The 25,840-nt window shown below is 34.2% G+C and overlaps 1 protein-coding gene across 6 annotated transcripts in view; it reads right to left on the reverse strand.

Annotated features, from left to right (window-relative positions):
• Nucleotides 1–863: 863 nt before the first annotated feature.
• NR2C2 (nuclear receptor subfamily 2 group C member 2) overlaps nucleotides 864–25,840 on the reverse strand; it is a 38,517-nt gene continuing 13,540 nt past the window's right edge. For all 6 annotated transcript variants that reach the window (XM_032194118.1, XM_032194114.1, XM_032194116.1 and 3 more), the window contains 13 exons: nucleotides 24,271–24,381; nucleotides 21,298–21,498; nucleotides 19,859–19,961; nucleotides 18,603–18,782; nucleotides 16,299–16,446; nucleotides 14,606–14,699; nucleotides 14,056–14,189; nucleotides 12,444–12,621; nucleotides 11,359–11,480; nucleotides 10,721–10,860; nucleotides 7,147–7,284; nucleotides 5,335–5,440; nucleotides 864–2,936 (listed from right to left, as the gene is read on the reverse strand). In XM_032194118.1, the coding sequence (XP_032050009.1) occupies nucleotides 2,762–2,936; nucleotides 5,335–5,440; nucleotides 7,147–7,284; nucleotides 10,721–10,860; nucleotides 11,359–11,480; nucleotides 12,444–12,621; nucleotides 14,056–14,189; nucleotides 14,606–14,699; nucleotides 16,299–16,446; nucleotides 18,603–18,782; nucleotides 19,859–19,961; nucleotides 21,298–21,498; nucleotides 24,271–24,342 (1,791 nt within the window). In that variant the 5' untranslated portion in view covers nucleotides 24,343–24,381 and the 3' untranslated portion in view covers nucleotides 864–2,761. The remainder of the gene's footprint in view (nucleotides 2,937–5,334; nucleotides 5,441–7,146; nucleotides 7,285–10,720; nucleotides 10,861–11,358; nucleotides 11,481–12,443; nucleotides 12,622–14,055; nucleotides 14,190–14,605; nucleotides 14,700–16,298; nucleotides 16,447–18,602; nucleotides 18,783–19,858; nucleotides 19,962–21,297; nucleotides 21,499–24,270; nucleotides 24,382–25,840) is intronic.

Below are 25,840 nucleotides of genomic sequence, written 5' to 3' on the forward strand. Positions count from 1 at the left end.
ATGTAACTGTTTGGTTCTATCAATTAAATGCACACATGATAAATAAACCCTAGATATGTGTTGCACTGTGGTAATTTCATTTACATAAATTAATGTTTTATCCTAGGTAAAATAGTGTTACAGTCCAAGGATCTATTTGCAGAGTAAGGGAATAACAGAGATGTATCAAGGATATCATTATGTGGCCTTGCATTTGTAGGGAGTGTAGTTTATTTGTAAACAGAGCTGCATGGTATTTACCATTTTGATCTACAAATGTAATGCAATGCATACATTTTAAGTTTTACTTCACGTGATCCCTCCATACACAAAAAACTATAGCGGGCTTTATTTCATTCCCTGAACAATTGTGGTCACAGCACAAATAACAAAAACGAAGAAAACAAATATTTGCACTGAAAATGGGACCCTCTAACTTTAAAAGCTGAAGTCAAAACAATACTTGCCATGAAAAAATATCAGCTGTGTATTCAAATTTGGGAAAAAAAAAAATAAATCAATGGCTATCTTTTGTGCTTAATTTTTTATTTTGTCCTTAACAATGCCTACCTAGTTGCCTGAATTATTATTATATTTACAAATTATTGAAGTAAAATTAAACTAATTTTGTTTGGTTTTTAGTAAAAAAAAAAAATAATAAAAAAATCACATGTTCAATGTATTCCACTTTTATAACAATGACATAACCCTTTTTTAAAAAAAAATAAAAAATCAAAACCAGCCACAACTCTTTCTGAGGTCAGTACTTCTGTTCTTGTTAAAGACACAAATAGTTTTTATACCCTTAAAACAGGGACTTTGTATCAGAAGTGCTGACACAATCACAGAATAAGTTATATTGAAATACAACAGCTAGTACAAAGTTTTGCGTTCCAGTTGATTTAATGTTTAGGTTGCAGGCCTTCCATCACATTAAAAATATAAGAATGTCATTTGTTATAGCAAAAGCTGAGAGAAAAGTGCAGTATTTTAGATCTCTGCATGTATATTGGTCTCCTTGTTACAACCTTTTGAGAACAGAAGGCTCTGAATGCTCTAATGATGGTCACTATACAAGACCTGAATGCATCCAGAAGTGAAATTTCTATAGCCTTAGCCACATAGCACTCATGTCATAAAGAGCTATACAAATGTGAGCCTCCTAATGAGATTGAAGTATACCAGGTCAGAATCTTTAGTATATCAGAAGCCTCATCTAGAAACCCTTAAGACACAAACACCAACCTGTCTAGTGTTTCTAAATATGGACTACTACTGGAAGAAAAAAAAGCTGAATTCATCATTAGATTTTTGTCATATAAAAATATGTAAATACAAAACGCCTCTACCAAAGAAATCATTAAACTAATTAATGCCTTTAATATGCCAGGATCTGACAAAGGTATTAACCACCGTGACTTTTTTTTTAAAAAACAAACAAACAAACAAACTTTGATTACTTAAAATTCTTAAGGTCAATAATAAATTATACTAAAACAGAAGTAATGCTGGATGCATTACTTGCAGGCCAGTACTAGAAAACATATAGATACCTCATTACTTCAGACAGTTAAAAAAAGTTGTTCATTTAACACTCTATGGTGTATCAGTCATTAACTGCAATAATACATGAAAATGTAGATCCCATCTATACTTCTGTTTGAAACTGATTCACAGGAAGGTTGAAAGCACTGCAGACTTGGAGCACTTTGTCATGGAAAAGGAGAGAAATGAAGTGAGAGCTTTATAATATACTGTTGCTGACAAACAGAGGTTCCCACTATATCAGGTTTAAAATTTTATATTTGGCTGGATGACGAGAGTGTGCAGGAGTACAGAGAGGAATAAATTTGGGAATGCACAGAGCATACTCAAAGTGCATCACAGCTCTAACTGAAAATAAGTGTTCTTCCAGTTAACGACTGTTTTTCCCCACAGTTAAAAGGCTTCCTACTAGAATAACATGTATTGTAATTTATGGGCTGAATAGAAACTTCAATGAATCTGAATAATTCACCACCACTGTGGCAAGAAATGCATTTTTTTTCTCCTAGTTTGGGTAATTTCTGTAGCATGTAATAGTCACTATGGTCACACCATGCCATTAATTACAATGTCACTAACTTAACAATATAGTTCCATGTAATGTGGATATCTGATTTAAGAATCCACATTACTATTTAACGTATAACGTGAGATGGAGTGACTTTTTGTAGAATAAATGATTGTCTCCTGTAGCATTCTACATTTTCACATACATCGCTAGCATTTTGACTAAGGACATAAGTAATTTTTTTCATTCTCCCTACTCATAAGCAGGACATTGATGATATTACCGTTTCGGCGACAAGTGTTTACAAAGTGCTAGTATTACACCCTGGAAATTATTAGATATTAATTCCAAGGTTATTTTTAATATACACAAACTGGTCATTTTTTACTTTTAAAGTAATCTTATTACTAGTCTCTGATATTATAAAACTCTATTTTTAACCACTGGTAATTTCTAAATACAAAGCACATGAAAATTATGTTCAGTAATTCTATAGCCTTTTGAATGAAAGGCATCCAAAATATTCCTTATGGTAGAAAAGGTCCTGTTAGCAGCTCTTTTAACAGCCATTTCAATTTTGTCAATGTTGGCACACAGACAAGGAGAAATCTGATAGGAAATGCGTAACAAGTTGGAAATATTTGTACATACCAAACTGCTATTCTTTTAACTTCTCAATTGTATGTTTTTATGAAAATTACTTTGATCCATCAAATTGTGTTGTTCCCACTATGCAGATGTGCCAGTTATTTGACCATTATATTCTGCTGTTTCCATTTTGAGAATGTAGGGGATTATGCTGTCAATTGGAACATTTCCAATGAGACCAGTAAAAAATAGTTCCTCAGTAATGCTAGAGCTCATCAGCCTAAGTGCTGGCAGGCGAACTAGAATCCGGGCTAACCTGAAAAAGAAATTGAGCTAATTATGAATACATAAAATGAGTTAAAAAAAATACTGTGAGGCTAAAAAGATGTTTTTGTTTTTATTATTACTATAATTAATGAATGGGAGTAAAGAGGCTATCATATAAAGTAACATATAAAGAATTATTACTTTTTTTTTTATCCTGCAAGTGAAATGAAAAAGCTTCTGTCCTTAGAGGTTTCTCCAGTGAAAATGACGTATTAACGTATCAATGCCTTTTGTAGATATAACACGTATGTACAAACATCGTTCTTCCGGTCTGCTTCTGAAATTCCCAACTCTGGAAACACTTCAGAGTTCAGGACTATGTTAAAAAAAGTAATATTCATAATGACTAGCGCACTGACATTTCTACAACTTTAAGAGTAAAATGCTCAATTAAAATTGAAGCCATAAACAGTATGTTCCTCAGTTACCTAGCAACTTAATGAGAAGCCAAATAGTAAGGATGGGACTATGTTTTTATAAAAAGAAATTAGAGAATCTGTGTCTGATGAGAAAGTTAATTTGGAGGAATGTGCTGTTACTTATACATACTTCCAAGTGTTGTGCTTTTTTGTGTATTAGGATGTTAACAGACATCCAATATAATGAAGCGATCATATTGCACTTCTGGAGTTTCAATGCATTTTCCAATTTTAAATTTAGAACAACATTGGAAGCATATCTGATGTGTTTATATTGCAGATATACATTAAAATTGACAAAACAAATTCCCTCAGCTGGAGGCATGAAATAGCAAGATTTAGGCAGCAGTGAACACAGGCCTTTAGAAAATGCTTGAATATCTATGGAGAAAAAAATATAAAGACCATTCTGCTAATATATCAGATCTTGTAAACTTCACGGAAATTTTTCAAAAAGACTGAAGACATGCTGCTATTCTGTGAAAATTATAACACTTGTGCTTCTATCTCAATTTGTGACAGCATTCACTTGCTCAGAAAAATCAGATTCGTACTCTAAATTTATCTAAGGATAAGCATGGGGGTATAAACAATAGAAAGTATTTGTGAAGCATGACTGTATTTTTTCTTACTGCAGAAGTCCACCTCTTTTGCACAAAAATCAGTGTTATTAAGCTGTATGTGGAAGAATAATGTGGGATCTAATGATATTTCCAAAGCAGAATTCCTATCTCCATTGCACTTAACTGGCAATACTGATGTCCCACGGCGTTAACTCCATAGGACCAGTGCAGAGACCTGTTTCTAAGATGGGAGAAGCTCTCTTTCAGAGGCTTTTTTTTTTTTTTTTTTTAAATGTTACACAACCCTCAGACCTTGCTTAAACACAGTAAAAGTGAAAGCTATCTCCTTGTAAAGAAAATAAGTTCTAAGATAGATTACTAGACAGAAGGTAGAATTTCCTTTGTAGTGCAGAAAATGATTACGTTGGTGAAATTTAAAAATAGCACAGTTTTGATTGAGATGATTGGAAGTTAATTATTTCCAGCAAGTGATACACAGGAACAGTTAAGAGCTGACAAAACAAGTTACTTACTCAAAGAAAAGTTCCTGGAAATTTAACAAAAAAAGAGAAAGTAAATAGGAAGTGAAAATTTCCTATAACAGAAGCTTAAGAGTTGGTTAAGAATAGAGAATTGTTCCCCATATGTAATCCTTAGTTTTCAAGGTCTCTAAGCTGATAATTTTAATACTTTTCTGCACATGGAACTTGAAAAAGGTGATTATCATCCTTTAACCATATTATTATCTCAAAGCTTCTTGAACTAACTTGAAAAGAAAGAGGAAGTCTGAGTTAAAGAAGCTATTCTTGAGACTTCTAACACAGACAGTAAGTCTGTCTACTTTTCTAACCACGGCAATGAAACTCTCAAAACACAACAAAACACACCACCAAAACCAACACAACCCAATGGGAAAGGGCAAAATGATTTTGAAGTAAAAACCAGGTACATTTAGATTAGGTAAAAACGAAGAAATTCTTTACTAAGAGGGTGGGGTGAGGCACTAAAACAGGTTACTTAAGAAGTTGTGGATGCCCCATCCCTGGAAGTGTTCAAGGCCAGACTTGATGGGGACTTTGGGCAACCTTTTCTGGTGGAAGGTGTTATGAGGGGCTGGAAAGAGATGATCTTTAGTGTCCCTTCCGATCCAAACCATTCTATGATTCCAAACACCAAAAATAGGAGAATATACTGTTTAAGTGGAAGAAGCTAGACAGCTATTCTTGATTCTTCCTATCTTTCAACAAAACTGCTGCTTTTATCAACAACATTCTGATTCTTTCACTTCAGTAGCCAAAAAAACAACACCAGATGTTAAAAAGGAAATAACATATCATGATACTATTTTGTATTTTTGCCAGCTTCAGCTCACAACATTATTTTGGGTATTATAGAAAATAAATACCTATACGTATCTTCTGGATAAGTTTTTTGGACATAGTCCTGCAATTCCATCTGTGCTTTCTCCTGGAATTTTTCTATTTGGGTTGAACCAGTCAGACCAGGGTGATCTAAAGAAACAAAGCATTTATGTATGTTGATTGTTTCCCTATACGTTGCAAAATTTATGTACTTACAACATTCTTACATTTAATTTCATTTAAATATCGTATTGTGATATTTAACATATGAGCTGTAGAAAATTGGAACATTTGCTTCCTGGCTTCAGAACTGGCATACTCACTTTTCTCTCCATAGCTGGCTATATCCAGAAGAAATCTGGAAAGTTAATCCTGTAGGTGTATACCAGGCAATACCTATGACAGTTTGTGTTTCTAACCCTGCTTTTTCAAACGTGTTTTCTTCTGTAATTTCAACCAACTATTGAGCAACATCTAGTGTTTTTTTTTCTTGACATATCAACTTCTTTACCTTTCTGAGGCTGTCTTATGCTTTAATTCCTCCTGGCTCTTCTCCACAAAGACAGTGACATGATCAGAAAAACTGAAAATACCACACATCTGACTATACCCAAATAGCTTCAGTGTTGTGTTCAAAGTTCTTCCCTTGAAATGAGACAGAGCTATCTTGAGTATGGAAAATTAATTGCTCCTCAGACTTGCATTAAAATCCTAATAAACTTAACCCTAATAATAGAATCTGCAGGAAATTTCCAAAAGCATATTTCAGGACAATAGTATCTTCCAATTAAATTCAAATTTTATTACAAAGATAAAAACAAAAGATTATATAGTGCAGAAAATATTTTTTCTGCATAAAATATACATGTATTTTCTGCACTATATATAAAAGATTATAACTGATAAGTTATTCCTTTTCTTGGTATTTTACTTTAATTCAGAGATGCTTACCACTTTGAATGTAACAAATAATTTACATTTCAGAGCAAGTCCTCCCATTTCACTCAGACCGTCAGCAATTTTAAGTTAACCTAGGAAAATTTCTACATCATCTAGTTTTGCTGAAGACACAACTACTTCCTATTTTTTGATATCCTTACTTTATCATTCCAGAAAATCTCAAGCGTCTTCCTTAAGGAAATCCTCATACATGTATCATAAACACTGTAGATCATGCTTTAGTTTTCTGCTGTCATTTTTTTGCAACAAATTTTGCCTGTTTACATTTAGTTTCAGAGATTTTGCAGAAACTCCATATAAAATAGAGTGGTATTTCTGCTTATATTTCATATATTCCCCTTGTGAATGTCTTAAAAATATTAACACTGGAGTCAACTTCTTTTTGTCACTTTGAGAACGTACTTCCTCTAATCCTTCCTGCCATTTACTTCACAGAATCACAGAATTTCTAGGTTGGAGGAGACCTCAAGATCATCGAGTCCAACCTCTGACCTAACACTAACAGTCCCCACTAAACCATATCCCTAAGCTCTACATCTAAACGTCTTTTAAGGACTTCCAGGGATGGTGACTCCACCACTTCCCTGGGCAACCTGTTCCACTTCACTAATATTGTCTGATAACTTAAATACTGGATCCCTAGCTGAAGATAATTGACAGTCTAGTCTCCTAAGGTAGGTTAACAAGAAATACCTGAGAGACTGAAGGTGAAAATAATATGAATTTGTTGCTCCAAAGTTATTTTTAAAACACATTGTGATAAATTCTTATTGAAAACTATTTTATCTATAGCTTAACAGAATAGCCTCATCTCAGGTCATTAGTCTTATAAATAATTACTAAAATGGTAACTTATGAATGTTTATTTAAAAATAGTTTGTTATGAAATTCCTTACCAGGGCTAAAGAGGACTATAGCTTTAAGGTATGCATATTCATATCCATCAATATCAATCTTGGCCATGCTGTTACAGAACTCCTGAAGTTTCCAAATGTGTTCCATGACTTGCTTTATTCTGTCTCCAGAAAGCTTATCTACAAAAAGATATTGTTTATTATTTCATGTGAGCTCAAGTACATCCAATATCTTAACCGACATCCTTTTATGAAAAAAGTAAAGTAACATTTCAAAGTAACTTGTCTCATTTGGTATTTAAAAAAACACTTAACACGTAAGGATGGCCTGAATGATTACAGAAGTGAAGACTAATAAAGCCAAATCAGAGGGCTAGGAAACAACATTAACTCTTTTGCATAATTTTGCATGAATAGCATAATCTGTGACACCAATCCTATTCCAATGACACACGGCTCCGAACAAGAGACTCTCAAATTACAGTGAATTATTCTACAAAATAGATCATGATTCTGGGAATGAAAAAAATTACAAAACAAATGCTATCATACAATCCTAATTTTAACTTCAAACAGTATTGAGTTAGCTTTTCCAGAATGCAAGATCAGTGATGACAGCGATACTTTTTCTTCTGTTTGTACTTCAGAAGAAAAGAAGACTTATGCACCCCTGTGAATTAAAAGTTTACTTCTAAAGGGGCAAATGCATTCAAATACATATACACAGATTCTTCTATCTTTTGAAACATGTTTCTTATGTTGGTTTCATGTTCTTAAAACATTAATTTAGAAAATATTTATGGATAAGCTAAAATTGAGTGGTATTAGTTGCTGAGTTAGGGAAGGAGAGCTTTCTAATTTGGTAAATAATGGTAACTAATTCAGTAAAATGTAGTAAACTTCTCTGACTGTACATTTGTAAACTGGTCAAAGAATGAAAGCCTTAAAGATTATATTAAAACAAATCTGTGAATATATAGTTACCATTATTAAGCTTCATGGAGAAGTCAATTCCTAAGAGGCATTATTTTTCCCCTCAAGAAATATATTAGAATAAATTGATTCCATTCACAATCTTCAGTGCTACTACACCGTATCTTTATAATATTTTACCTTTGTCTGTACAATAGTGTATACAATTGTTTAGATCCATGTGTGTTAAACTGGATCTTTTATGTCATTTATGACTTTCACATATTTCCTGCAACCATGTAAAAAATTGAACCGAACAAAAGAAGAAATTAAACTTTTTTTGCATAATGTCTTGATATATGAATGAAAGTATAGTCTAATTTTCTACAATACATAAGTTGTAATACTGATTTTTCGCTACACATTATATAATATCAGCGTTATATGAGAAACAACCATGAAGAAATACATGCAAAAAGTTTAATTTGAATTTCACAGTTTTCAAGCAACCTCATCACTCACATACTTCTTAGACAAAGTTCTGAAATTTCATCACTTTGAGTTTTGAAGGTGTAGTATAAACATAACTTTACAAAATAGCATTGAATAAAACAAATGTAGTCTCATCCTCTCTTTCTGTCCACTCCCAGGTAACACTGTATGACTGAAAGGATAGGTTTAAGTCACAGTAACAGAAGTGGGGCCAGCTTAAGAGACTAATAACCCTACCACTTACACCTCCACAAACTGATCACTTGGAGTGTAGGTAGAACTGACATTTATTCTGAGACAGATGTAATTTAAAGCTTAACCCTTTGTAGAACACATGATATGCACATTTCCATGTGCTTTTAAACTCTTGGTCCTCTTTCTGTGAAGGAAAGGAATGTCAATTTGTTGTATTTTGAGGGCTGTCCAAACTTCATCAAATTATAAAAAAGTAAAAACATTCATGAAAGGATACTATCCATTTAAAAATCAAACCGCTGACCAATTTTACCATAATAAAGCCAACAAAAGTAGATTAAAGCAAATATACTTTACCAGGACTGAAGGAAATTCATGAATTTTTTCATGATCATCTATCTATTTTTGTGCATTTTATAGTTTTACAAGCAATTTTCACTCTATTCAGTAAGTCTGTTCCAGTTCTCACTGTATGCACAGTAACCAATTCACAAACCAAATTGTCAAACTGGTACCAAACAGTATTCCATAACTACATTTAACTCAAGTTTAAACTGAAACTGGATTTCATGTAATTATATCATTTAATATTGCTATTAAATAATTGTTTCCAAAATATGGGCAACTCATGTCTACACTGCATATATTATTTCGCAATAGTAGGTGACACAGAATGCGCTTTGCAGTGTGAAAAGTTTAAATTTACAGAAAAACCTTCAGGGAAGTATTCTATGCTTGCAACTACATTTTCTCAGCTTCTCTATGCTTCTGTAATTTGAGAAGGGCAAAGGAAATGACTGTTCTGTGAGATGTATCAAATCTGTGACCTAGCTCCTCCATCACCTGCAGAATCCTGGGCTGTTTTGGATTGCTTGATTCCTATTTGCTGCATTCACCTAGGTATAAAAAGCAGTGCCACATCAGTTACAGTATATTATCAGGCTCTTTGTACTTGTAGGGGTTTCTTTCCCAAAAGAATTTACAATTTTACAAATGCATCAAAGAAGGATTATCATCTATTTCCGATATTCCTCTTGGAAAAATATTTTATTTTCAAATTTCTGTGGTAATTCATTTTTATGTAGACGAAAGTATGCTTTTATCTTAGTCCTTCTCTTCTGGTAAGAAAAGGATGGCTACCTGCATAAATTATGCAATTTTCTATCATTTGGCCATTACATCTATATTCTGCTGTTCTCTTTCTGAAATTAAAAATACACTATATTTTCAGAGTTTAAAGCTGCTAGTATTGTGAGTTTTTATCTTATTAAAAGTGAAAAGTTATTCTCAAGCTAATTGACTCTGATAGGGAGCATCCTTAAAGAAAAGGAAAGAAAAAAGGAAAGCAGCCATAACAGATTATTGTTTGTTCTAGATATAGTCATCATTATCACAGGCCAACACTGAACTCAAAAATAGAATTACATAAATCTTCATGAAAGTGTCAAGAAAATAGGTAGTTTAATGCTTCAAGGGGTACTTCAAAATACAGTAATCATTACAGTATTATAGTAGTATACAACAAAATGGTTACACTTATAAGAATACACTTGTGATACTTGGCAAATGCTAAAGTTTTACACTGTAGAGAGATGAAAAACTCTGGAAGGAATAAAGCTCAGTTGTGGTTCAGGAGAAGGCTTGATTATTCTAAGAGCAAAAAAAAATATTTACATCTAGATGGGAGGAAAGCTCTGTGAACAAACTATAATTTTAGGATACGCTTGTCTTTCTCTATACTGCTAGTCATATGTAGAAGAGGGGAGGAGAAAAAGGCTTTATATCCTCCAGACGTATTTCTTTTACAGACACCTTTATCTCACTGAGAGATCTCTGTGAGGTCACAGCGCAACAGATCAGAGGAAAAGTAATCATGCAAGAGGCGGCTTCTTCTTTCCCTGGATCCTGGAGAACAGTTCTGCTATCAACTAAAAAACACCTTGTGAGAAATGTTATTCAAATTCCAGTTTGTAGCCCTGTAATGAATATGTATAAGAACAACACACTGAATACATACCTTCCTGTATGCTGTTCTGGAGATGGTTAACAATAGCTGCTAGGATAGTAGACAGACTCATCACCTGTGCACACTGTGCCAGGCCCAAGGTAAACAGCTCATTCCAGCAGGCACGCACAAGGCTTGTATTACAATCCTGCCTATTAATAACACAGAATCAAACAACGGTAGCTAGTCTTCATGTTAGGTTAGTATTACCCTACATACAGTTACATTGATTATAACAATTAGCAATAAAGATTAACATACTCCAAACCACTCTATTAAAACGCATATATCAGCATATGACAAGTATTCCAAAAAGCAAGAATAGACTAACTACATTAAACCATTTCAGGTTATCTGTAAAATGGTGCTCATTGGTTCTTTAATGAGACTTATTTCTACCAATTAAATGCTTGCTTTGGATTCGGCTTTAGCTTCCATAACAGTAGTAACATCAGATATGGTAGTTATCATCTTGGCAAAGATGGCAATCTTTTATTTTATTCTTCAAAAAAGAATATTGCACAGCCTTCACACATTTTAAAGAATTCATTAAAAATTAAATAAATTTAGTTGTTTAAAAATTGAAGTGTTGAGATCAGTGCTTTCATTAATTGGAAAGCAAATTGTTCAGCAGTGTAACGTCCATTTACCCAAGTGCTTGAAATGCAGGTATGGATCTAGCCCAGTGCATAGACAGGAAAAGTAGTCGTGATGCTGACTCACAGATGTAGTGTACATTAAGGTACTCTGGCATTGGACTGGGCATTGTCAACTGCAAAACAATAAAAGCGTGTACAGTTAGGGCATAAAATAATTATCATCACTGAAATAACCAGTGAAAACATTCAACCCACTTTCATTGTCTGTCATAATGCAACTGCATAACAAGAAACTGTCAAAGTAAAACTTTACTAAGCAACACATTACTACTGCTAAGCATGCAAAACAAGGATAGAAAGCAAGATTAGAAATAATGTGGGAAAGAGCTCAAATGTTTCTTTTTGAAAAGTTTTAATTTTCATGTAATAACAGTTAAATCTATACATTTAATTGTTTGGTAGAATGTTAAGTAGCATCACAGTACTATGAAACTATTTTCTAAAACTTCTTTTAAAAGAAGTAAAACAAAAATCTAAAACGGGAATCATACAGTAGGAATCTACAATCACAAAACTCCATTAATGGGAATAAGCAGGTTATAATTATGATTATCGTTCAACTACATTAAGTATTGCTATTTTAAGCTTTTTAATTCTTTAAACAGTGCAATGTGATACCAGCAAGAGGAACACCCTCATTATTTATCTCAAAATTTTCATCAACATGTTCTTGTTTGAGTTGTGTAATTGAAGCAAACTAGGATGGCCATGTAACCTCTCTTAATATGAAAAAGCCTTTTAGATGAAAGTTCGACATTCCCTAGAATTATAAATGAACAAAGCAAGACATAATACTATATGGATGATATGGAAAGTGACCATCAATGGTACTGGGAAGTGAAAGAAGTTTTAAAGCATCCTGATGTTGATGAAAGAGTCTTATGAAATAGTATCTATACACTTCAGATAGAGCTTGCGAGAGTGAAAAAAAGCATTAGATGCTAACACCAGCATGCTAAACCAGGTGTTCTAGATTGTCATATTTAATTTTGCAAACATAAAGAAGACGTGGTAAACTCATTTTGGGTTATATCTTTTATGTCAGCTTGTTTAGTAAGACATTTCAAGACACATACCTTAAATGTGACATGTGTATCTGTAAGTAGGGGTCCTTCCACTTCAATAATTGGTGTTGACTGATCTCTACTGATTACATGAATATTCCCCCCTCCTGTAGGATCCATCCCATCTGCCAAGTTATGAGCGGCTGTACCATCTGTGGTATTAAGTGCTTTAGCCAAAGTATCAAATGCTCTGCAAAAAGAAGTAATAGACAGTGAAAGAGCCTTTAAAAATTTCAGAGTACTGGTCATATAAAACACTGTGAAGCATTTCCAACTCAGTATACAGGAACCATGAAGACACTAAGCTAGATTTTTCATGACAACCTGGTTCCTTTGTACTGCTCGGACATTATACAGGGACTGCCCACATATAGCTGATAAAAGACTTTACCCGTAAGGGGGGAATTTTTTACTACTATAAATCCTGTTTTAATTGTCTTATACTAGTATTTGTACTAGTAAATGGGATTCTTCCGCTTACTGTTTACTACCTGCTTCTTCTCACCTTGGAAATTTATAATAGATTATGTGAAATCTCACAAAGCCCAGGTGCACTCTAGAGAACACCCTGCAGTCCCTATTGTTACTAATCCATTCTTTGGAACAACAGAGAACGCAGTGATCTCCTTCTAAACAGCATGCCTTAATTTCCTTCCCCTTAAGACAAGATATGGACATACTCTTGATTAAACACTTAAACACCTCTTAAAAATCTACCTGAAAGACACTGGACAGTTTTGAGGCCCAATATTTCTAAAATTTCACTATAAGACCAATGCACGTTTTCCTTCAAAAAACAAATAAAACAAGCAAACAACACCCCCCCCAAAACAAACAACACAAAACCACAAACACCATCACCCTAATGCTAAAAATCTCAAGCCTTGCTGGAAACTTTGACATTCTGTGTTGGTTTTCATCACTAATAATGACAACAGTCTTCAAATTCCTTCTAAACATTAAACAAGATGTTTACTAATCTTAGTTTTACATTTTTCCTACATTACCAAAAGGTATTTTGGCAGTACAACACAGAACGCAGCAGTAATACAGACCCTCAAGGAGTGGATCTAAGGGCAATGAACACTTCACAGGAGAAACTTCCATATAATAAGCCTATTAAATACTGCAGTACCAAAGTATTACTATTCTCAGAGTCAGTCAAGTTTACGAACTAGTCATTTATTCAAGCATTGGAAAAGGCTACCTACATAAGTTGTAGAGTCCCTGTCCCCGAAGAGATATTTAAGAGATGCATGAACATGGCACTGAGGGACATGGTTTAGTGGTGGGACTCAGTAGGTTTGGCTGATGGCTGGACTTCATGAACTTGGTGGTCTTTTCCAAAGCAGATGATTCTATGATTACTTTTCTTAGCATGAAATCTGGTTTAGCCATATTATAACTACAGTTATAACACAAGATACAGTTCTTCCCAAGAGGACTACAGGCTGAAGACAACAGCCAAGCTTGGATTTCCAAATAATTGGTTTTGCATTTCAAAGTACTGGGCAATCTCTACTGTATTTGATGTCACAATGCCAAATTACATGGATGAATGAGTCTTAAGTGTGCACTATACAGAATACAAACTGCTAAATAAGATGCAAATATAAATGCATACCGTGTAATCTCACTTGCAGATTGCTCTTCTTGTTGAATTTCAGAAGTATCTCCATTATTTAGTGACTCACTGAGGTTAGCAAGAGATGTTACAACATTTGCTAGTGTTCCTAAAGCACCCTGGCTTGTCTCAGCCTAAACAAGAAGAACCGTATTAGTCGGTAAGAATTATAGGTGATATATCATACATGTATTTTCCCCCATTCTTAATCTTTGTGTTCTTCTTCCGTATGTACTTTTCCTTTCCTTTCCTTGAACCACCTACAGAAAGAACAATGGATCACATTTGACTCACAATGATCTTTAAACCCTACTGTGATCATCAATCCTAACCCCTTCTGGCATATCATGTGGGGAATAGCTATGGCATAAATATGCCTGTGAAAAGAAATCACATCCCTGTTGATCAGCTTATTACCTGCATTCCTACAGATCTTCAGACTCACCCCAACCTTATCCTATCAAGGGTAAGAATGCTTTGCATCTATGTACACAGCTAAAATAATCTATATGTGTAGATATGTTCAGAACTTAACTGAAAGCATCCATACCTTGGAGTCAGCAGCTAGGAGGACTGTACCATCATCCCTGATCAAAGGCTGTTGAATATTCACAAGCATTCCTGGATCAAGAAGACCTGCTGACCTGTTGAAAACCATAAGGCATCTGACAGTTAATAGTGGTTTGTATTAATCAGAAAAATATGTAACAACTCATGTCAGAATAAAAACAATTACAAATTTTTAAATTTGCAATTTAATGAAACTCAGGATTTTTCATCAGAATTTTAGCCTTTCTGAAACTGCTTCCAAAATGTAGCTTGAAAGACAGGAACACATTTTCATTTCCTGTGCAAAAGCAGTGACAACTTCCCAAAGGAGATATCCTCTCATATGCTTTTGTCACTGGTTTATTCTGTCTTATGAAAGCTGTTGTCTTCTCATAACTTCAGAAACCACATAGCAGATCTAAAGTTATGCCCTAGAGTTGCAGAAGGCGTAACTGTGCATTCCAAGTTAGATGGACAGCACTAAATAAAAAAAAAAAAAAAAAGTTGAGTCAAGGAAATACATTTATTATACAACTATTTTGTAATGCAAAAGTTCTGCGTAAAATTTCTGCTGCCTTTTCTTCTGTCTTTTTGACCAAACATAATTTCTCTCTGCTGTATCTAATTAAGGGAGGCAGTGGGAACTCTTTGCAGTCAGTAATAAGAAATTTGTTACTTCTGCAACAGTCCAATTCTGCATAACCCAACACAAATGAGTAATGCATGACTGGTTCAGGCCTTGACACTAACATTGTTAAGTACCACAGGAAGCAAATTATCATACTTTATGTAAATGTGAGTCCTACATAAATAGGGTCACACTTAATGAATATAATATCGTTTATAGTGTGGAAAGCCATCTGCAGCACAAGGAAATCTTGAGGTAGCAGATGTGTCTATGAGCAGTATTTATGAACAAACTGATTAGCAAACAAGAAACACTGAAACAGCTAAAGAAATTTATGGCTTAACCCTCCTAACTGCAGTTTGACTTGTTCAACAAAGAATATACACACAAACCAACTGAATATAGAGATCCAGTACTTTCAGGTGATTATCATCTATTCATTCACTAACTGGACTGATAGTTTTCAAAATGTGGTATTTAAATAGAGTTCTAATTTATTCAGAAAGAAAAATTATCTCTACTTATTAAGAATATGATAGAATATCATGCATTTCCACACACATTGCCTATGGAGAGAATTGAGAGCATGAAAACCATCTAGGAGTATCTTCCATATAGCAAAAAGAAACTACTATTCTTTTGCTGACACTGTTAAGACCATTTTTTGCGGATCTGTATCAGCAGTCACTGCAGCCTCTTCTGCTACAGTATTCAGGAAGGTGAATGCTGAGTCTGCTATTGGTGGATTTGATTTCAAAAAAGTGCCAACGGGAGTCTATCATGCAGTAGGTCTACGTGTTTGTTATTTACATATCACATGTGTGCCCCACTTGCGCTTTGGTCTGTCTGGGCAACAGCCAGTACTTAAATTGAGAACCACCTAGCTGTACTCAGGCAAAAACTTTGATGAGAAGCAGAGCATACGTTGATCTTGGTAATGGAAACCAATGGCCTGTGAAACAGCTCTTTTTGACCAATGCTTTAGAGCACAGGGGAAGACAGAATAGTTGTGCCTGCAATGCATAAATAACCTTAGACAAGATTTGTGTTATATTGATTTACTCACCGTGCCCCATCTTTATCTGCCACAAATGTTGGAGTTGCTATTAAAGGGCTTCGTAGGTCTTTTCTGATATATATCTTTTCAGTGGAAGCTGCACAGTTGGTTGGTTTTTCACGTTGCACATCAAAAGGCTTTCTTTCACTTTGAACCGCTACAGAAGGATAGAAACACGAAGATTTGAAAGAAAGTAATTTATATGAATATTACCAAAATAATCACATAGTAGAATTTATGTTTAAATCATTATGGTGGTATGTCAGTTCAGCATGAAACTGAAATTTAATAAGACAACTGAAGAAATATGGCTTCCAATTCTACTATACCCATGACCAAGTACATTTAACTAAGGAAGGCACAGATTGATCATTTGCTTTAAGTTTTACTGAACTACAAGCAAAGCTTACTATTTCACTGGTATTTAAAGTGACAGAGCATTCTGCAATATACATTTAAAAAAACCACTTGTTTTACAGGTAAAGCTATACTTAAATGCAAGACTCAGTCATACTCCAGATGACAAAAACCAACACAAACTCAGAATGAACCCAGAAAAAGTCAAGACAGGCAAGTTAGCTCCTGAATCATAACGTTATGAGAGATGCAGCTTAATTCCCTGGGTGAGGAGTCTCTGCATGATGTGCAATTGACTCATTCATTCACTCATTCCAGACAATTAGGAAGCAGTTTTCTAAAATTAACCTTTACAGAATTTAAAATATTTCAAGTTGAAAACTGGAAGAAAATAGGCTTAGTCTCCAAAGCACAGTAAATTATCTAATAAAAATAGTACGAATAATTTTGCTATTATAAGGCAAGTGAAAAGTGCATATTTAAAATATCACCATATTAGTATTAAGCAGATTACAGAAAGATATCTGGCATGTAGGTCACTCTGTAGTTTGGCACATGAATGAATTGCATACATTTTTTTCACCTGAAATAATGGTTAATAAAACTAATGGATAATAAAACTAATAAAAGAATATGGCAATAATACAAATATTTTTTTAAAGTGTTGTACTAATTCTCACAATACTATGCAAATGTAAGGCACAATATAAATGGAGACAATATTTCTGTGTTATTCATTTTACCAATTAATCATACAGCAGTTACTACTCTACAAAATTAACATTATTAACAAACAAAAAATTCTACCGTACTGTATAGCCCTTTTGAATGCAACACTACAATACAGATACATTTCTCTGTATCCTCATAACCAGGAAGTTATTTATTTCCTGATCTTATTTTTACTAATATTGTTAAGTGTCAGGGAAGTTTAGAGAATTATTAAGTAGGTACATCCATCTTCTTGGCTTGGTGGATATGAGTATTAATCAGAAACCTGACCCAGTGCCCAGAAAAATTAGTGAACATGAATCCTAGCCACACTGAGCTAAGAAAGGTTTAGCTTCTAGAAATGTAGCAGTCTCTCCAGCACAAGTGTCACCCACTACACTCAGCACAGTGTGCACAACACAAGAATCCTAACTATGCTTTTGGAGATCCAAAGTGCAAATACAACAAAGATCTCTCTGTTTACAGATTAAAATTCTGCCTCCATAGTAACTCAGAGGATGGAACTCATCTTGCCTAGATTAAAGTAGAAAAATAATTTGTTTCACCTTAAATTCTCCTTAAAATTATCACAGAAAAAAAAAAACAAAAACACAAAACAAAACAGAATAGGCTTTGTGAAATTCTGAGTGCAGAAGCAGGGGGTACTATAAATTGTAATGAAAATGCATTGAAAGAGGTGTACAGATGCTAGCACTGAAGTTGTAGTGAGTACTGCAAACAGGAAAAGTATATTGTTCAAAATATAACAGTTTATACAATGTCTCATAATATAATGCTGTTCAAAAAATGATCAAACTAATACTGAAAACAAACAAAAGGGGGGGGGGGGACATCAACCACTTCCCATCACTGGATAAAATGGGAGAAAAATAAACCAGTAGGAAAGCATTATTCTGAACATGTAATGTTAGACTCATATACCTGTCCATATATGATGCATGTTAAAATATTTTCTACTATAACCATACACTGTAACATGCATTCTAAGTGAGGATCTAACTGGGTTCCTCAAGAACTGCAGTAATATGAGATATTGTTCAAAACAAATCAGTGTTACACCTCAAACGCAAAATAGTGAGGAAAGAAAGGTGAAATGTACAGCTGTCGAGTTCTGTCTCTTCCAAGCAACAGAATGAAATAGAGAAAACACACTAAAAAGCAATGGTAGGCCACATATTTTTTTACTTGTTAGGCACAGTCTCACATTGAGTACTTAACACTCACATTCCATTTTCATGCCCATCTCTAGACATTTCTTAAGCCTACAAAATTGGCAGCGATTCCGATGGTGTTTATTGATGATACAATCCTGGTTGCTACGACAACTGTAGGTCAAATTCTTCCTCACGCTCCTTTTAAAGAAGCCTTTGCATCCCTCACAACTGACAGCACCATAGTGACGACCTAGGAAGCATATATATTGTTATTAGATGGAAATTACTCATTTTAACATAAAAATATTTATCTTAGCCTTTATCATTGCAAAAGTCACCCTTTACGTTCATTTTCTTGCCATCATTTTGGACTGTGAAAGCATTGTTGCAGTCTCACGGGATATTTCTTTTTTACCTATTATCAGGCCTTTTAGGTTGGTAAGTGGAAAAAAGAGAGGAAGGCTAAGCCTACATTTGAGTAAGAGGCCTGTGAAATGGTAGCTCCCATTCTGACCAAGTACAGATGCAATTCTATCTGCTGTTACAGGTAATAGGATACAAACTATACAAAGGGTATTGCATGTTTAAAGTTACATTAAAAGAACACACATGCTAAACATTTAAGTAAATTCAGAACATAAGTAATTTCTGAATAAAATCTGAAATGCAATGTTAAGTCAAAACTCCTGTGCACATCAATTCTGGTATCATTTTAATTACACAAACACTTGAAAACGATAAAAAAAGAAGACAAAGAAGAAAGAGGGGTTCACTCTCTCTGTAACATGAAAGCACAATCTTCTTTTTTGGATAATGTAGAAATTTTATCTAGTAGTCCCTGAAACTGCACGGTTCTGAAACACCAAGGATTTGCATGATATCTACTTGCCTTTTTCTGTGATTGTGAAAAGCAAAAAACTACCAAGAAGTCTTAAGTTTGTTAGAGAGCACTGAGAAGTGTTTTTTTTTTTCTTGGATTAGTTAGACTTTTTTACAGCTCCGGGGAAACAGAATTCATGCTTCAAATGGTCTCTCAGTTACTAGGAGCTACGCAATCATTTTCTCTTTCAGCATGAGCCAATTCATCATACAATCTACTTGAAGTACAAATTAATATTCTTCCAAGCAGAGCTGAAATACTCCGTATGTATAGATACAAAAGTATAATGTTACCTCTTTCCAATTTAGACTCAAGTGCTTTTACCAACAGCATGGCTAAAATCAGTCTTAAAAACAAACAAACAAGCAAGCCATGAAACCTCTTCCCTTCATTCTAGTAATCCTTTCAGTCAGGTATCTTGAATACTGCTTCCTGTGCTTCCTTACCTGATGCTTTATCACCACAGACCACGCAATATTCTACTACCTGAGGCCGCTGAACATCAGCTTTTCCCAGTAAACGTTCTACCGAAGCAGAGTCTGTCACTATCTGAGACAAAATTTCAGAACAAAAAGAGGTAATTAGCCAGTATTTTCTGATGACTTGAAAGCAAGAAGCTTTGTGTACAGAAGACCAGTGTATCAACAGTGAAGAATATGAGAAGTATGACAGACGTGGAATGAAATTAAGTGGCATAAAATGTAAGTTAAGGAGAGCTTTTCCTGTCAGTAATGGGACTGTTAAAGCATCCAGAGCAAAACATGAATTCCAAATTGAACTTCCCACTTTGTTCAGGAGAAGTAAGTTTCTTCATTTGTGCACTCAACAGTAGTATTCCCTTCTTGCAGTTACTGTCAAACAATTGCTCTATTTTAGCCAAAGATGTCTAAAATTGTTGTATTCCATACACTGCTCCCCCATTTATCTTCTCTCTAGCTAATAGGAATACATAGTTTACTGGGGACAGCCTGAAACAGAGATCCATTATAGAAAACTTAAGAGATGGACTTGATGATCCTTATGGGTCCCTTCCAACTCAGTTTTCATAGAATCATAGAATATCCTGAGTTGGCTTCCAAAGGTCTTGAATCCCAAAACTTCAGTTCAAAACGCCCCACTTCACATAAAACTAAAAAAAATGAAATCTAATTTGTAACAATAGATAAACCATGTAGCACTGTAAAATAAATTTTAAAAGACTTTTTGCACAATTTTTCAAATATTTGTGTAAAAATGATACTGCTCCCTGTAAAATACTCCCTATATAGAACGATTCTATGATATTCTCTATTCTAACAGTAGCAATACAGTCCAGGTAATTTTTTCCCCCTAAAAAAAAAAAAAAAAAAAGAATCCTAGGAAAAAAATCTCAAATTTCACTAGAGATGGACTATTGTTTACATAATTTGTTTTGCAAAGCTCTCTCTGATCTGGACTATGCTCAAGACCCACAGGCAAATATAACAAATGACAGCTTCTGCTCCAAAGAACTCCTACTCCAATGTTTTGGTACTGCATTATGAACATAAGTTTGCCAAGCTAAGTTGCATCTCTGCATGTGTGAATCTATATCAGACCACCTGAAATCCTGGCACCTCTCACAAGCTTCAGCTTAAGTATTTGCTCATGTCTTTACGTAGTTAGAATTTTAATGAGAATCACAACAAGGAATGATGAATGCAATGTAATGCACGAGGAACATGAACACAGGCAGATTTAGGATTGAATAAAAAAAGCCTACAACTCATATGTTCCATATCCATGTTATTAGATCTTTAGAAAACTATTGCAATTGCCGGTCTCTTAAAACAATTCTATACTTAAAGCACCTAAAACTTAGTAACTGAAATAGACAAATCTGGTTTATCTCAATTACCGTATTTACCTGAATTCTACCAGGCACAATGTTGTCCGTGGTTGTAAAGATAAGCTGTTTGGCATTAGATGTCTCAGGTGCTGCCAATATCACCTTTCCCGTACCAGTTCCATCTGGACTTGCTAAAATAAACTGTTGCTTTGGAGACACAGATGAGTCCACTGCTGTCACTATCTGGATTTTTTGACCTGTCTGCTGATCTGTCACAATCTGTAAAACATATTGAAGAATTTTATGGTTCTGTCTCAGAATTATATGATACTATTTCATAATAGCCCTTGTTATTTATTAATTTTATATTTGTAAATTTATTAGACCGGTGCAAAGTTATTACAGCTACCTACATAAGCGCAAAACAATAGAACCAAACCTAAAACATATGTCTATCATATTTCTGTATTTACATACCTACCACACAAAAGGAAAATACCAAACAGACTTGTGAAAAGTATGAGACTGATACTGTTAAAAATGAGGAGAGATGGAGAGATGTTGTAATTGCATTTAACTGTTCAAGAGGAATTAGAGACAGTGGAACCCAACCAGAATAAGAACAAAATGTAATGTTAAGGACCCCTGTATTCCTTACTGATTCTCTCAGAACTCTAAAATGAGAATACATAGCACGTTGCACTTGATGAATGGCAGGCATATATCCAAGCTACGCACTGCCTAATGAGACAGCATCATAGAATTTTCCTCATATAAATAATGAAATTATAAATTATTCCAGCTGACAAAAAAATCACAATGGTACATTCTTGAGATTTTAATTTCTTTTGTATACACATGACTATAAACTATTTTGGTACAGTACATTTATGTATTTAGCTTACTGCCAGGGTAATAATTACTATTGAAAAAAATTTCAGAGTTTACACACCGTGACATTCCTAATAAATTGACTGCATTAAGTGTCACAATAACTTTTTTAAAGTTGTTTACTTATTTACATTCCTAAATTTTGATTAACTAGACTTCTTAAATCAGTTGTCATGTTCTTTTTGTATAAAAAGCCTTACAGGAATTCTAAACATATGCTAATGGTTTTACTAAATTAGAATGCCTTAAGACAACATTAGAGTAGTAAGCCACAGTTAGTGCAGGAATTAAGTTATGGAGATGATGATTTTTCCATGTTACAGAAACTCTTCAGGAAAGGCTCACCTCGGATTTTGTAATTACAAACCTAAAAAGAACATGTAGGAAGTAGATGGTACTCAAAGTTGGGGATTAAACCAGCCTACTACTAAATTCTGGATGAGACACATTTGTAGGGATTTATTAGTCATATATTCACAGAACAGAATAAGCCATTTTTGGTCTCATCTGCATAAAAGTTTCAGTGCTTAAGAGGATGAGTTCCAATCCAGTTCGCTTCAACAAACAAGAAGCTCTGAATAAGCTCAAAATTTAAAAGGAAAACTCATCAATCCCCAATCCCAGTGTTGTTAAATTAAGTTCTTAAACCCTCTGAGAGTTTTCCCTGACATGTTTTTCTCAGCCACCATCACTTTCATATAGATCTTAGTCAATGGAACCAGTCTGAAATCTAATCTCAGCTTATGACTGACACTATTATAGTGCCTGTAGATATGTTTTAAGGAAGCAGGAACGCTTTTCTCTTCCTACTACTCTCCTTCCTCTAACTGTTTTTTCCAGAAATATCAACGATATAAGGAGGTAGATTTTTTTTGCACAATTGAACAAAAGTTGCCTACCTTATGAATGATGAAATATGCAGTATGCTTCAGTTACACATATTGTGAGAACATTTACCTTGCAATGAAATAGCAGGTAAATATTGATTTGGTTACTCTACCAGACAAAATAGAGATTATGTTACCAGACAACTGAATCAAAAATGGAAAACTTCCATCATAGCGGAAGCTTGAGAATCAGCATATGAAACAATAAGGCTGCCTGATTCCACCTTTTGTTCATATTTTAAAGGAATACATCTTAGTTAAAACACATAGCTAAATATGTTGATAACTGAAGAACATCTCATTGGTGCTAGCTATAAAGAAAAATCAGAGACAACTTTGTAACTTTTCACATATCAGACAAGCATTGATAGTAATGACTGAATAAGAAGTGGGTGATTTTTATGTTCTTTAAAAAAAAGTATGTCGTTATAAATGCTACAATTTGAGTCTTTGAAGAATATTAGTGAAAAAAATTACATCATGATACCATTAAGTAAAATGATAATGTCATTTAAAAAGAAGTTTTCAGGGCTGTTCACGGGGGCAGGGTTCTCCTGGATCACAATGACCAAGTACCACCCACCCTGATCAAAACATATCTCAAGGACAGTCCATCCTGTGACAGAGGCTGCATTGCCAGGACCATTCCAAATGCCCTGAAGTACAAGATCCTCTTCTCCAGCATCACCTCTGGCAAAAGTACAGTGGAATATTGTACTGGCACAGAACAAGGTGGAAGAGGACAAGAAGATCAGTACTGTAACACTCTTGTAACATTAATACCTAACAATTTTCATATTATTTGTCACTACATAGATCTTTATATTAGATACCAGTAATGACAATCCACTGCGTAGTATCCTCAAGACTAATTTCAGCCTAAATAGGCGAGTCTCCCACTGGCTCTTTTTAAACATGCAACGGAGAGAGAAGAATGCTTTTAGAGATTATCTCAGGTGTTCTGAGCTGTCTGTTGACAACGTCTGCCCATTTGCTATGGTTAGAGCTCAGGCAACTTACACATGCAGGCTAAGTTTAAATTCTGCAAATATTCCTCACTGGCTACATTATCAATTCAATTATAACATACAGCCAACTAGTCATCACTAAACTATACTTCAGGAGAAAGTTTCATTTGCAATAAAAATGATCTGTTCATACAAAACTTAAAAGAAATCTTCCATAGACTTTAGTATGCTTTTGTATAAATCGAGAGCAGGAAGAGGAAAAAAAAAAGTTATAACAGTTTGCCACATAATCAACAGATTTTTACCTGAATGCGTTGTGGTGAACCTACAGAAGAGTCCGTGGAAATAATCTGGATACGTTGGGAAGGGCTGGTCATCACTGGAGATTCAGATAGTGAAGTCTGAACAGTCTGCACCTGTACATAACACAGAGAATTCTGATTTAAACATTTTAAAACACAGATACTTATTTACTAAACAGCAGATGGCCCTAGCATGCAATTTGTATTTACTGAAAAGGTTACAGTCACTAAACCAATTTGAGTTAGTTTTCAATGAATTATAAGAATATTGTTTTCTTTGGGACTAGAATGAATCTGATAGATGACCAATCCCCTTCCCCCTGCCCGCCCCCCCCCCCCCCCCCCCCCCCCCAAAAAAAAAAAAAAAAGAGACAAACACCTCAAATCACTGGATAACTATTATTTTTCACAACCAAAGAAAATGTAATTAAACCATGTGGTTCTTCAGTTTACTGAAATGCAGGAATACACTTTTTTCAACTTCCAATTTTTTTTTCTTGTGTAAAAACAAAACACACCGTACACTCAATGTGTCATGTGAAATATTTCACCCTTTAATTCTTTTTTAAAGTATTTTATGAACCATCTTTTGAATTTTCAGGTAGCCCAAATTTAGTAAAGCTTTCTTTAAGCCCCTAAATAAAAACGCCCTCTATCCTAAGTACATATATGGGTCAGTAGATATGCGGATTCTGCTGGAATCTGCACATGCCTTCCATCTGACCAAACTAGCATTTAGTTTTTATGTCTCTGATCTTACCTTATCTATAAAGTTCTCTGAAAGCACAGTGTCTTTACAGCCCACTTGCACAACAGTCACTTCATTTTCCAAGTAAAAGCAAGAATATTAACAATATATTATTTTTAAGGTAAAAAGATAAATTTAAAGATGGCTGGTTATATTTGTTTTATATAATATTTATAATTATTCATTTAATATAATTCCACTTGTTAAGTGTGCTCATACTGTTTCCTGTTTTCTTTTTCCAACTTGTTCTGCTTTTCTACTTCATAGTGGTGCAACTTTTTTTTGGAACACACAGTTCAACAGATCACCAAAATATTCAGCATGTATTGAGGCATATGTAGGTAACTTATCATTCTAGTGAGAATTTCACTAGTGTGACATTATGAAAGCTCTGCTTTCCTGGTGCGTTTTGCAAGTCAATAATCTAAAATGTTGATCAATACTTTAATTCTTGTGAGAAAATTCAAACCAAAAGATAATTTTGTTCTAAAGCCATACACTGCACACATTCACCAATATTTTCAGAAACGTTACAAAAATATTTGAGTAACAGTATGCACAAGAGTACTATTTTGCTGTGACAGGCTGCAGGAAAGGGCAAGTAATATAATTCTAAACAGTAAATAAATGTTCACCATAGACAACAGTATGAGATGGATATTTTTTCAGTCACGTTCTTAATTGAAAGTTATTATATAAAATGCAGAGGAAAAACACATCAATTTTTGAAGATTGCCAACAGCAGATTTTACAAGTGCAACATATCTGAATAAAAACTATCATGAATTGTTACAATATAAATTTATACAGATATTCCATTTGAAT

This window comes from Aythya fuligula, chromosome 10, assembly GCF_009819795.1.
Source record: "Aythya fuligula isolate bAytFul2 chromosome 10, bAytFul2.pri, whole genome shotgun sequence".
NCBI classification, from domain to species: Eukaryota; Metazoa; Chordata; class Aves; order Anseriformes; family Anatidae; genus Aythya; species Aythya fuligula.